Raw genomic sequence first — 14138 nt, forward strand, 5'->3', positions numbered from 1 at the left:
CGAGACCGAGAGAGTGATGAGGTGAGTCTGTGAGAGACTGAAAGTGACGACTGACGAGGTGAGGGGAGAGACGAGAGAGTGACGCGGTGAGGGTGAGGCATGAGTGAGACCGTGGAGTGTCAGGAGAAAAGAGAGATGAGGCTGGGAGTGGGGGGTTCCATTCAGATTAGGTTTTAACAAAAGGGGAGAGGGGAAAGCCTCTGAAAACGACGCCGTTTGCAGGTAAATTTAAAAAAAAAACCACAACCCGGACCGGGTTGCATTAACTGACCGAATCGTCGGTTTTGATGAAAACCAGCCGGGTCGAATCGATTTCCACCAGGTCTCATGCTTGTATGGTTCAATAGGTGACTCGACCCGAGTAGATGATCGGGTGACTAGATTTTCGGTCGAACCAGCCGGGTCAAACCGGGTTTGAGACTTGAAAGTAAAAACCCCAATCAAGAATTCAGCTAAAAGTTGAACCTATACAGTTTTTTAACGATTAACCAATTTTTTAAAAATATATTTTATATATAAATATATTATTTTATTATATTTGATTTAATCCGATTTAATTTCAATTGAATCTTTGAACTTCTAACTTTACCGAATTAATAATCAATTTAGTTTTTAAAACCTTGATTTTTATCACCCTTAAATCAGGATAAAGAAATCCACCCATAATAGAAATTATAAATTCAATAATCATTAAACTCTCAATTTATCACTCTATCAATCCTTTCACTTTAAAAAGAATAATATGGTGCCTTACATTTGATACGACCAATTCTTCTCAAACAACATTTCCATGGAAAACATGGTGTTATTGTTTAGCATTACAATTTTCCGCATCTCTCCTCTACACAAGTTTCCTTCCAACTTCATTAATTCCAATTTGGATGAGTCTCTTGCCAGAAATATTTATATTAAGGAAGCGGGGAAAAAAGTAAAATGCGTCTCTAACCGTTAAGTCGTTAACCAATGAAGAATTCCTAGCATATGCACAATCTGTCACTCAGCAGCTTGGCTGAAGCACAGCTCAAATGTTCAAAGAATTTGCTATATTGACATGATTAAACTCTACGAATACAACAATATTTGACAAATATAATCTCATCTTTCACTTTCCAAGCCCATAGAATCATATCTGGAGATCATCCAATGCCGTTAGCAACTTTAATTTCTGCAATAAAACAAGATATTTTGCAGCGATCGTTCAGGTGAATTGCAAGCACAACTGAATTTAAAAATAGAACAAAAAAAAAAAGAACTGGGGTGTTGGGGGGGAAGGGGAAGATGCAATACCGTAATAAATGTTGCAGGATCATCGAGACTTGTCGACCCTAGAATAACTTCCCTCCTCAGCTTACTGGTAAGCTTGTGGCAAGCCCGAAGCTGAACATTTTAAAACAATATATCAGAGAACAGAAAAGATGGAAAGTGGTTAAATGACACCCTCATTCGATCAAATCAATATTATTCAGACCTCAGATCTGGTTGCTCCACCAACAATGAATATAAATATCCGCTGTCCCATCTTCTTGAAATCACTGGATGAGTGTTTGAGAACCGAATCACTGTGCGACAGCAGGAAAAGATGAAAATTAAATGAATATTTTGAAACCAGAGGACAATTGCCAATTTTGTCTGATGCATGATAGTCCTACAAATTACCTACATAATGGCAAGCTTAAGCCAGTTTATGCAAATAAGCAAGGAGGATTAGTACCATAGTTCGTGGATAAGCTAACACTAAAAGCATTTATTATATTACAATTTTTTAATGAAGAGAAAAGAAAGTAAAACCTTGAATATCCATCATCAGAGCCTCGAGGTCGAGCCCAAGTTGGTGTGCGCCTTGACCTCATGGAATGAGCAGGAGGATTTTGATGTAATTGAGCATAAGGAACACCGTGGACAGTTGGATTTGGGTCATTTAAACATGGATAATCCTCCTTGGACAATTCATTTTTGTTGATCTTTTCAATGAGTTCCTGAATAATAGATATTCTACTCATCACATATGACGCTAAGAAAAAGCTTCATAAGCAACTTCTTGAACAATAGTAAAATATTTTGACTAAAATTGTCATGCTAAAAAAAAATGAAGTTAGCTTTTGTTTCCTTTACAATGAGATTAAAAGATGTAGTAAACAACTGTTTAGTGAATACCCTTTCTGGTTTTTATTTTTGATTTTTTTTATTTATGGTTAGTTTTTAAGGTATAGAAATTAACCAGCATATTTACATGTTTCTTTATGTAACTGGAAAACATATATACATTAAAAGGGGGAAAAACAAACCTTCAAACTTATCCTTTATGCAATGTTCAAAATCAAATCAGGAAAGAAGTGTGAAATTTGTTCAACAGTTGACTTATGTATACTCCCCTTCTAATGAAATTTTTGTAAAGTTAATATTTAATATGAATTTAATGTGTTAAAATCGTATTCACTTAATTTATACCTCTAATATGGGATAAAAACGTGACAGCTGCCATGTCTCTTCTTCACCAGAACGATCTTTCCTTGCTGCACGCTTTTTCTGACAACTTAAAGAAGCACGTTTCAGACTTAACTAAAGCATTGAAAGGTCACATATTTGTACTATAAGTTACTGTTACCTTTATATCAAACTTAAGAGCAAATGCACCAGTTGAAGTCTTTTTGGCTTCTGGCTGTCCCACAAGCATTCTCAAATTATTTATCGCAATCATATCTTCATTTGTCAACCTTGCTACCTGAAAGCATTTTAAAGATAAAAACATGGCAAGCCACCAATAGAGATTAGGCAAAAGATCATAAAATTTCTTCCTTGACATTTTAAATGAACACTAAGCGGTAATGTAGCTGCCACCAAGTCTATGAAAACTACACCTTCACCAAATTTAGACCAGTTTCTCCCTCAAATTTCTCAGGATAAATGGCTGCGAGTATCATTAACAAGCGTAACTTATTTTCACGGCTAGCATCCTGCATAAGAATAGCAATTAGAATGAAATTTAACCAATGAAAAGGCAGTGGTTTCATTTTTAATTTCACAAATTATTTTGCACAGAGAGTTTTCTCTTAATCAAACTATGTGTATCCCTTTCTTTTCCCATCTTAGAAGTTAGAATTACTTACTTCATTTGTGGTCAAAAATTTGATCACATCTTTCATCCCTGCATCTCCAAAAACTAGATTTTGCTCCAGTTGCCCAATATCCCGAAGCCTCGACTCCCTAATGATTCTGTTAATTTTTCCAGCAATCTGGACAAAAAAGTGCACAGTGGTAAACATAAAACCCATTATCTTAACCAACTTCAATATCATAATTCATGTACAAAGTGAAACACACACAAACTCTAATAATGTCAATCAATTGTTGAAGAAAGAACAAGCTTCATAAATATGTAACAAGTTTAAACACAAGATCATTTATTCAGTAATCAATGGCAAGAATCATGATGGAAGCAACTGAAACTTCTGATGGATATCCATATTTTAAAATAATATATATATTTTTTTGGTGACTATTTTAAAATAATGACAAATATTCAAATGTTCACAATAGTCATTTTTAATTAGATAATACTTCATACATGAAAAGATACAAATGAATCATCAAAGTTTTAAATAATGATGGGCACATTTTTTCTTCTAGTATAATAATAAATACTCAACGATACATAGGACACAGTTGGTTTGATTATGATCTGTAAATTAGGATTCACAGTAACTTTCAAGGTAGGGAACCTGCTGATGCAGCAATAAACCAAGGGAAGATGGCAATGGCTTTCATTGTTTTTGACACCACATTTTTTATGTGCTTTCTTTAGCAAAGAGGTGGTGAGGGAAGAGCAAACAAAATTAATTGTCCCACCAATCCACAATACAAATATAGTATTACAAGATTGAGAATTTCCTTGAAGATTTTAACATGTATTAGAAGACCTCTTCTAGGTAGCTTCCAAGTGAAGACAGCACCATTTTACTTTAATTATCTGGATTGCCATACAAAAGAACTAACCTCTACATGGAGGGAAAGCTTGTCAATTTGTTCACTGTATTGTGGAAGTGCTTGCACCATCTTCTGTATGTCCCTTGTGGACATTTCACCACTTCCTCTATAAAAGAAATGCAAAGTTGTGTCAAGTTAATGATGACACTGACTAGTTGAATGAATAAAAATTACAATAGACTCCAGATTTACTCTTTACTAAACAGGTATATGTAAGAGCTTGGTTCCACAAATATTAGGATTAGGCAAGAACACAGAAAGAAGAGTAGAAGAGAATGGACAAGAATAAGAGGAGCTGGAAGATATAAGGGTGATATTCTCCAGATCTCTGATTTATTCAGGGAAGAGCAAAATACTAAAAGGTAGAGATCAAGGTAGCCTCTACCCAGCCTACATCCTTTCTTCCCCTACTAATTCCTTTCAACCCTCTTATATACATTCTCAATCCTCTCTCCTATAACAGAATTCATGCCTCACTCACGCCCTCCCCACTAACTTTCCAGCTACCCTATTTTTTACATCAGCTCGTGCCACTCTATTTTCATTTTCAACTCTCCTTCTTTCCATTTTTCTACAGTAAATAAACGTTAGAGGAGCCATTTTACTATTCTCTTCTCAAAAACTTAACTGCCTATTTTCCCTCATTCTTCTTATTTTCTTCACTTGGGTACTTAACAGTATATTCTTTCAAACTAGGAAATAAACATGCCTTGTTTATTTTCCAATTACCGACTTTGATCGTTTTATACAACAGGTGAGATTTATGATAGATACAAAACCAATTGCATGCAGACCTATCAGTTTCGGCTTTTAGGAGTGTTAATCCTTGACATGATATCATAATAGCCTCTACGGATCAAGTGATTAAGAGTGCAATTCATTTTCAGTACAATAGAGGGTACTATTGGCAAATCATTCCCAAGGATGAATGTGCAAAGGGATACCTAAGGAGTCTGCTGGATTTTTAGCTTCATGGTGTTAAGTAGACCAAGACCACTTGTGTATGGCACCCAAACAAATTCTGAACAATCAAATAACACATTCACATAGTGCATATGTTATTTTGAAACAGTTGCAATACATTAATTGTGGTAATATAGGGTGATGGAGGAGTGACAAATAATGATATTAAATGGTAACATATATAAGAGTAACATCAGGCTTGACAACATAGGAGAGAAACAAGATTTCTTCCCAACATGGTCACACAAAATTAAGCATCCAAGCTACGAAATTATCATCATGACATAGGAAAGCATTTACATAAGAACTACAGAATTAGGCAAATATTTTATTTATTTCATTATATCATACTACCATTAATACAATTAGTTCTTAACCAACAATCTTTTACATTACGCTGCCATTAATCGAACTCGAAAAATTATCAGGGATTCACTCACCTTGAACCATGTTGGATTTGTGCAGCTTTGTTCTTTGAAATGAAGTTGGTCATCTTTTCGTGCAACCGTTCACTAGCCTGGCAAGGGCATGAATATCAAAATGTCATCATGTTCCATAAGTGTAATATAGTATAGATGACCTTACATACTTGACTGTAAGCCTAAACTACCATATGCGTTAAAAACTAATAGCAGAACTTACATCTGCAATATGAGCATGGCGAAGCTCAAGCCATATAGGATCGTGATCTTCCAAAAGAACCTCTTTCTTCTCAGGTAAACCACCATCTTTTCCAGGAACCTTACAAATGCAATAGATTTGAGTTCATATACAAGACAGTGGACAAAAATCTTCAATGGGCACGAAAAGAAACTCTAGAAGATACCTCATGGACATATTTATTTCCATCCATATTTAGCAAATCATGGCACATAGCATCATATGTCCATTCATGTATCACAGGAGCAATCTACATCCAAAATGGTAACCTCGTTGTAAGCAATATAATACAGTAAGTTGAATTAAAATTACAAGTCCAATGCTGTGACCAAAACATGGAGATAAGAAACCTGATCGATAGTTCTATCGATGATGAGCAATTCACAGGTCTCAGTCTGAGGAAAATTAGCTATAGTTTTTTTATATTTTGTGATACAGTCCCAGACACCAGCAGCAAGCTTTGTTGGAATAAGATCACGAAAAGTAGTCATCGTTGTTGCATCGATGGTCTTGGCAGCACGAAAGCGAACTGTAGGAAATTCCTAAAGACAAACTTATATGATTCAGTTATAGAACATTGATGACAATTTTTGTCTTCGTATCACAGAGTGTCAAACATCACTGACAACATACTCTTAATGAAGCAAAAACCGTGGCAATCCGCATAGCCATCACATTTAAACATGCAACAGCTTTATGATGATTCTCCTCGTCCCCAAACAGTTCCTCTAAAGCTCTCTCATTATTGGTGACAAAACCCTGCGTTAATTTGACCAAAATTACACACCAGAAAAATGAGAATCACTAAAAAGTCAGAGAATGGCCTATATACTCAAAAATATCAGATAATGAAGAAATTAAAACTAATAAACAATTCCTTATTAGCACATTTGATGGTTGATATTTATCTCAAGGGAAGGAACCTCCATAAATAGATTTCATGAATTTTGCATTCCAATAATGTAGCTTTACATATTACTATCTTTTTTAGTTAGTGTGGTATGAATAAAATCATAAAGAACAATGTCTAGCACAGAATGGATGTCTGCATCTGTGAACTTAAAAAAAAGCCCTTTATACCCTTTTGTTAGAGATTTTTTAAAGGTAAGTCAATGATAAAGATGTTTCCTTGTGTCACATTCAAATACTGGCAAAAGCATCCCTATTTGTGTAGGTAAGACTATTTATATATATATATATATATATATATATATATATATATATATATATATATATATATATATATATATATATATATATATATATATATATAAACCCTAAACCATAAACCCTATATCCTCATCAAACCCCACAAGGTGATAAACCTGCTGGGCTACCTTCTTTTCGGGATCTGACTTCACCTAGTCGGAAATGCATGGTTGCTATTTTATCAGAAACAAAGGTTTCTAACCTATGAAAGAAACGCTGAAACAGCATTTTTCCTGGGTTTTAATTTTCTCTTCTTTTAATCTTATCTCATTATTAATTATTTTTACAGCTGTCTTTTTATGAAAAAGCTCTTTATAAATTGTAAAAAGCTCAAACAAATGCCTAAAAATTTCACCCCAAATAGAGCCTTTAGCTAATTTAAACACATACTATCACATTCGAACCACACATCATGATTTTTCAACCTTTTACTTCTGTGAGAACAAGTTACTTTAATCCTTGTTAGACAATTGGCCCCAAATATCGCAGATCCAGCCACAGGCATAGGTTCTTGTTTGTTTAATTTGTACCTGGAGAGGTTTTCTTTTTCCCCAATTAACATGAACTGAATTGGAAGAACAATAGAACATACCAATCTATCATTCAACTCTCAAGTCTCTTCCATGGTTACATGGACTGGAAGTGGACAAACTCATCGAAAACTTCTACATGTCATAAGTTCTGAAATATACTAACGCTTACTACTAAAAGGGAAGAAAAAATGAGTATATTCATTAAAATCATGAACAAAGATAACATGTAGTAGTATGACAGACAAGCAAGTGAAATGAAGTAGTAGAACATACCTGACTGTCTATGGCAAAATACTCCAAATTCATCTGCAGTGTGTCAAGTTAGTAGAGAAAATAACAATCAGCAAAAATACATTGTTTGGCATAAAAATATCAATTCAAGTGCAATATATAGATCCTAAAATAAAGAATATTCACCTCCCTTAAAGCACCTATGCGAGGCAACACCAACGCATCTTTCTTTATCTCCATCACCAATTCTCTGGATATAGATGAACTAAAGAAAACAAACGCCCTGCAAGAACATAGTACAAAACATGCTTGAAAACCAACAGTGGAAGTCAAGATGAAATTTAACAGATAGGAGATAATATAAAAACTCATACTTCCTGTATAAGGGTGTCCTCCCAGACATGTCTGACAAAAACATAATGATGCTGTCAAGAGAAATGAGGAGAGACAATCAATAAGTACAGACAATATCTATAAGACTTGACAGCACAGATTAGTTAGAATGACCAACAAAGCTAAACTTAATATGTAGCCATAAAAGTACAGAATAATTATTCTTCAGCAGCAACAACCTTAGTTTTTTCCAGTAGAACCAACAAATTATGCAAAAGTAACTGACATACAGCTAAGAAATCAGCCTCTACTGATAGAATTATGCATTAGTCTAGGAACACTCTCAAGCTAATGCAAGATAATTCATTACATATGCCACAAGCATAATAAAGAGGATATGTACTTCTCTCTAGTTGGCTGGATGAAGTATATAGCATCCATGGTGGGCAATGGCTGCCTTCGTTTGTATATGTCTTCCACCACTACAAAAAGAACAGCAAAATGTCATTCCATGCAACAAATGGAACTAGTTATGCAAAATGCAGATGCTACCAGAATAATTTAGTCTCCTCTTTTACCTCAACAAGAGAGAAAAAAGAAAATTCCAAATTTAGGAACAGCTCCCAACTCTCTCTCAGAGTTACCACTACTCACTACAACATGTAATCACCTTTTTTTATTCTTTTGATAAAACAACAAATCAGAGAGAAGTAATGGGGTAAAAAAATAAATCATTGGATGCAGATATAGAATTTTTATCAATTGGAGAAGCTTATCAACATGAACATAAAGGATTAAAAAGAGAGCAGAAAGAGGAAAAGTGAAATCTCCAAAAGCAATCTTGTGATTCTTACATGAAACACCTTCATCAGTGATATCAGCCATCTTGCAAGAGTGAGACATTATCTTGACAGTAAGTTTGTCCATTATTAATACCTGCAGGCAATCAACCAATGAAACAAGGGTAAACAAACTCTGGAGCTGGTTTAATATTTAGTAATAGCACATCCGTCCAGAAAAAAAATTGAGATAGAATCCATAATGATGAATGATCCCATTTCCTTTAGCTGCTTACTGCGAGACATTCAGGGTGCAACATGTAGCCATATATCCAATAAATGAAGAGACGTCATTTAACAAGGTGACATATTCAGAAGAGAAGATTCATGAATTTGACCATTTCCAATAATCAACATCATAAAAAAATAATAAAAAAAAAAGACGAAAAAAATTAGGGAAATAATAATGCCACTCCCATTTTTGATAATGTCACTCCATATATGATTTTTTTGCATTGTATGTTTGCAGAATTTTAGAAAAAAAGGAGTGGCAATATCCATTCCCAGAAAATTATAGATAGAAGGGGTAACTCCAGTTGCCTCTATAGTGCAATTTAAAAACCGGAGACATGATTTATGAGATTGAAGGCATTTTGTACCTTCCATGTTGATTTTGAATCCCCAGTTTTTGCAGACCTGAGCATTTCATGTAATAATCCTGGAGAAAATTTTAGTTCACATATATTAAACTGGATGATCAGATCAGGAAAAAAAAGGCAAAACGTTAACTTTTTTAAGGCAATGTATGATCAGAAAATGTGAAGGGGGAATTGAAAGATTCCAATACTAATCACTAGCTGAAGATTACCACTTGAACTATAAACTATTAAACTATTAAATATATTTGCAAATCTGTCTATCTGCTATCGGTCAGGACAAAATAATGCAGTCTCTTTACATATCTGTTAGAGAGCCTCCATAATAACCATGAGCTATGAATCTAGAAAGACCATTTTATCCCAAGAGAGATAATTTCAATAAGTTACCCTGAGTTCTATAATTCTTCTCCAACCATAAGTCACCAAGTAACAATATAGTATGCATATTACACCACCAAGAAAAAAGAAATTTCACTCAAGTTTTCGTAAAACCTCTATGTTTCAGGAAGTTGCTCCAACCTTAATAATTCCCACATTGACAAAAAGGTAAGAAATAGCCTGCATTGTTTCTATTTGGCAGCTAAGCTCTGCTATGTTTACAAGGCCTATCCCAAGCCCGGAGGTAAAAAGGGGGTTGTGTTAGGACTTCAACAGCCAATGTAAAATTTTTGAATTATGCAACATGGAATTAGAAAAATGTCTGCAGAGGAGTAAAGTCAACATCCTAGTATCCATCAATCAATAGGGCAAACTTAGTAGAGCAAAGAAATTAAGAACCGTGCTGCCACTTAACGTTCCCATTAGAAGGGAGCTTGAGCTCAAACGGGACGATAGAGTTCCTCAAATAGCAGAAGCAGTAGATAGTTCCTCTTTTAAACACCATAACTGTGAAAATCTCTGCCAGCTATATATTATAACAACGCATTCAGACACAGTGGTCTAAAACATATCCACTGTGACACGATATCCTTCCACAATTAGCATCTCCATTCAGTAAGGCAAAGCATCATATCCAACATACCATAATTAAACTCAGATTTCCAGCAACATAAGTGAAAAACAAAGATTACCAGTTTCATCCCAAAACCAATACACCTGATCAAGAAGATTTCACTCCCCATTAGGATAAACTCCATAGAACTCCCTCCAAAAGCAACTAAATCTGTTTATTATCTCCAGAAACAGGTGCCATTGCCAGTAAGCTTCAAGTTTTAAGGCGTTAACTTGCTTGCATTCACTTCAAAACGGTGTTTTTACTAATAAAAAAAAATCACCCCAAACAAAAACCATTCAAGCATTCATGCGCCAAAACACAAAATACATTGTATTCACTGGGATCATAACCAATGTCGGCAAAAAGAGAAAATGCACAGAATAAACTTCAGCATCAACTTCAACAACCAAAAATGCGGATAGAAAAAAAGAAAGGTACTAAATTACAGAAACTTCAAGAGAGTTCATAACTCTAACCAAATCAATCACGGAACGGAATCTAAAATAATTATCTCCTTTTCTTATTGAAGAGGGAGAGAGAGAGGGCCTTACGCTCGCGGCTAATTTGTTTGAAGTTTTTGTAATCGGAAGCATAAGATGAGGAATCGGAATCTGACATAGACATTGTGAATTGATGGTGATTGTGCTGTTACCCTCTGTCTCTGTGCCCCCAAACCCCACATAAAGAAACCGAAACGATGAGACCAGAAACCAGAGGCAGATCGCCGATTAACCGGAAACCTGATCAGACTGTGATACCAACAACCAAAAAAGAAGAATAGTTTCTTAAATTACAATTAAGATATACATGTATTTAAACCCAAATGTGAAGATCACGGCAAGAGGATAAAATCGTGAATGTGTAGAAAAGGAGGAGAAGTATACGAATGAATGTTGAAAGGACCACGACGTGTTGAATTGTGGAGAGCATTGAAGGGAAGGGGTCGTTGTGTTGAGGGACGAAAATGGAATTGAAAGGAAAGGAAATTTCGCAGAAGAAAGAGAGTGAATAATGCAATTGCCCGGTTCAGGACGAGGTCGTGGACCGGAACGGGAGAAATAGGGAACCGGGAACAACTACACTAAAAAGCTGTTGCCGAACCGGACTCTCACTTTTCCACTCGGTGTGTACCCTCTTCCTCCCTTTCTTTACACAGTTGCTCTCGCCATATTTCTTTAACTTGCCAACATTTGCGCGTGCGATATTAATAAAAATAACTCGCCATGTAAAATTATTTTAAAAAACGGATATAATTATATTATTGTATAAAATATTTTATACTATCAATACATTAAAATTAAGCTTATTATTATTTAGATTTATTATTTTAATTAGAATTTAATTTTAATGCACTGTCAATATAAAAATTTTTTATACGTGTATTCAATCACATAATGTCATATTAACAAAAATAGTTATATTTTACATTAAATTACATAAATGATCATTCAAGAGAATAATTATAATTACATGACTATATAAAATATTTTATACTGTCAATATATCAAAATTAAACTCTTCTAATTAACATGGTTGTTTACAAATATAATATAGAAAATTATTTCAATGCATTTTCAGTATAAACAAACTTTACACAGACAACCAATAAAAATGAGTTAACAAGCCATATCATAGTTATCTTGCTAATTTTAATTTTTAAAAATAAAAAATTAAAAAATTAGATCTTCATTTTCTTTCATTTTTTCAACTACAGTTATTGAGTTTCTGGTTTTTTTTCTTCCATGTGTTTTCTTTTTTTTTATTTTTTTACGAATTTTTTCTCTTATCTCATTCCAGAAATTAAAATTTATTGTACAAATTAATTAAATTTCACATTTCTCTGTTTTGCTCTTTTTGTCGATATTGTACTACAATTCATTATCGACTTTTTAAGAATTTCTTATTAACAACTTGTGAAGAAAATACTCATCTTTAGTTATTTGACAAATAAGACTATATTTATGTTCTTCTATTTAAGATTATATATAGGATGCTCCTCTTTAAAGATAATATTATTTATGTTCTTCTATCTAATACTATACAAACATTTAATTAGAGTATATTTTTAGTTAAAGCATACAATACTATATTTTTTTATTTTAATTTTTTTTTTGTATAATTTGTTAACTAAATTGACTAAAAATATTTTGTATAATGCTATAATTTGTATAAGTAGAACTTCCCTTAAAATTTTGTTATTTTATTCTCTCTCGATTCTGTGCTAATTGAAGTTATTAATGTAGGTACCGAAAAAATATTTATAGAGATATTATGAGTAATTTTAAAGAAAAAGATAAAAATAGAGTTGAAATAGATGTTGATATGAATCATCATAAAATTGAGATGACATTAAATGAAGAACTAGAACCTTATGAAAGCATGGAGTTCCCATGGGTACGCTAGAAAAAAAAAGGATTTAGTTTTCGCATGGGTCGTGTGACTAAATCGGGAATAGATGGCGCAATAATTGGTCAAGAAATTCTTTGTGCAAAAGAAGGGTTTCAATAAAAACAAAAAAAAAAACAAAAAAAAATATGCTAGAAGAGAAGATAAAATCCATGGAGTACTTGATGAAACAAGGATAGATTGTAATGCAATATTATATGTTAAAGAGGAAAAGATCAATGGTTTATTTCTAGATTTATAAAAGACCATAATCACAATCTTGTCACCCTTAGAAGTGCATAATTTCTCCAAGTATATAGAAAGAAGACCAAAATACAAAAATGAATCTGGTTTAACTTATAGTAAAATAGCACCTATCTTAGCTACAAAGAGTGGTATGGAGAATGGTGGAGTTGACAATATTAGTTTTATCAACAAGATGTTATAAATTACTTGAATAGAAAGAGACAGAAGAACTTAGAAAAGGGAGATGTCCAGATAATGTTATCCTTTTTAAGGATTGTCAACTAAAAGATGTTGAATTTTTTTTTTATGCAATCCAAATAGATATAGATGAACAACTTACAAATGTCTTTTGGGTTGATTCAAGGTTTGAAAAGGCTTATAAATATTTTGAAGATGTTACTTTTGACCCTAATACCTAACAAATAAATATAGAACGTCATTTGTGCCATTTACTGAAGTTAATCATCATCAACAATCTATTCTGTTTGATTGCGCTTTGTTATGGGATGAAACTGAAGAAACTTTTGTTTTGTTATTGCGTAAATAGTTGCAAGCAATGTCTCATACTTGCCCAAAAATAATTATCACTGATCATAATAGTGCTATTACTAATGTTGTATCAGAGGTGTTTTAAAATATCAAGCATCATTTTGTATATCATAGTGAATTCAAGAATCAATTATATAAATGTATTCATTGTTTTATCACTACTGAGGAATTTGAATCTAATTGGAAAGCAATGATTGATAGATTTGATGGGAAGATAATCAATGCGAAAGACATATATTGTATTCGAGAAAAATAGATTCCTACTTATGTACATTCTAATTTTTGTGCTGGAATGTCTACTACTCAAGGGAGCGAAAATGAATAATTTTTTCAAAGATTAGTTAAATGCAAGTACTCCATTGAGTAAATTTGTAACTCAATATGAGAAGGCTCTTGATGCACATTACAATAAGAAAAGAGAAAAGAGTTTTAAGAACATGAGTGCAAGTCTTCTCTTGCGAACTTTGTATCCTATGAAAGAACATGCTTCAAAAAGTTATACAAAAAAGATGTTTCATATATTTCAAAGTGAATTAGTTGGCTCTCAAAAATTTATTATAAACAAAGTTGAATTCTCCAATAAAGTCTACAAATATAAGGTTCATGAAATTTG

The 14138-nt window shown here is 33.3% G+C and overlaps 1 protein-coding gene across 2 annotated transcripts; it reads right to left on the reverse strand.

Annotated features, from left to right (window-relative positions):
- Positions 1-702: 702 nt before the first annotated feature.
- LOC112803662 (SNARE-interacting protein KEULE) lies at positions 703-11527 on the reverse strand. Of its 2 annotated transcripts, XM_025847146.3 has the most exons (22): positions 11230-11527; positions 10897-11094; positions 9352-9410; positions 8768-8849; positions 8317-8395; positions 7955-8005; positions 7767-7863; positions 7623-7655; positions 6241-6366; positions 5958-6149; positions 5774-5857; positions 5590-5688; positions 5388-5464; positions 3994-4090; positions 3108-3233; positions 2859-2954; positions 2606-2722; positions 2449-2526; positions 1789-1976; positions 1469-1559; positions 1288-1377; positions 703-1165 (listed from the first exon to the last, which is right to left on the reverse strand). In XM_025847146.3, exons 2-22 carry the CDS (start codon positions 10967-10969, stop codon positions 1124-1126), a joined length of 1977 nt encoding a protein of 658 aa, XP_025702931.1. In that variant the 5' UTR covers positions 10970-11094; positions 11230-11527; the 3' UTR covers positions 703-1123. The 2 variants fall into 2 exon arrangements, with proteins under 2 accessions (XP_025702931.1, XP_072054485.1); XM_072198384.1 differs by lacking the exon at positions 11230-11527 and having other exon boundaries at positions 10897-11210.
- Positions 11528-14138: the final 2611 nt, after the last annotated feature.

Source organism: Arachis hypogaea, chromosome 1 (assembly GCF_003086295.3).
Source record: "Arachis hypogaea cultivar Tifrunner chromosome 1, arahy.Tifrunner.gnm2.J5K5, whole genome shotgun sequence".
NCBI classification, from domain to species: domain Eukaryota; kingdom Viridiplantae; phylum Streptophyta; class Magnoliopsida; order Fabales; family Fabaceae; genus Arachis; species Arachis hypogaea.

Excerpts from the sequence above, each read along its gene's own strand:
- LOC112803662 (XM_025847146.3), bottom strand. The coding sequence starts at position 10,969 with ATGTCTATGTCAGATTCCGATTCCTCATCTTATGCTTCCGATTACAAA. Across the intron at positions 8,396-8,767 it reads CACTGATGAAGGTGTTTCAT|TGGTGGAAGACATATACAAA; the intron begins GTAAGAATCACA and ends TTCTTTTTGTAG. Across the intron at positions 5,858-5,957 it reads TCGATAGAACTATCGATCAG|ATTGCTCCTGTGATACATGA; the intron begins GTTTCTTATCTC and ends TTTTGGATGTAG.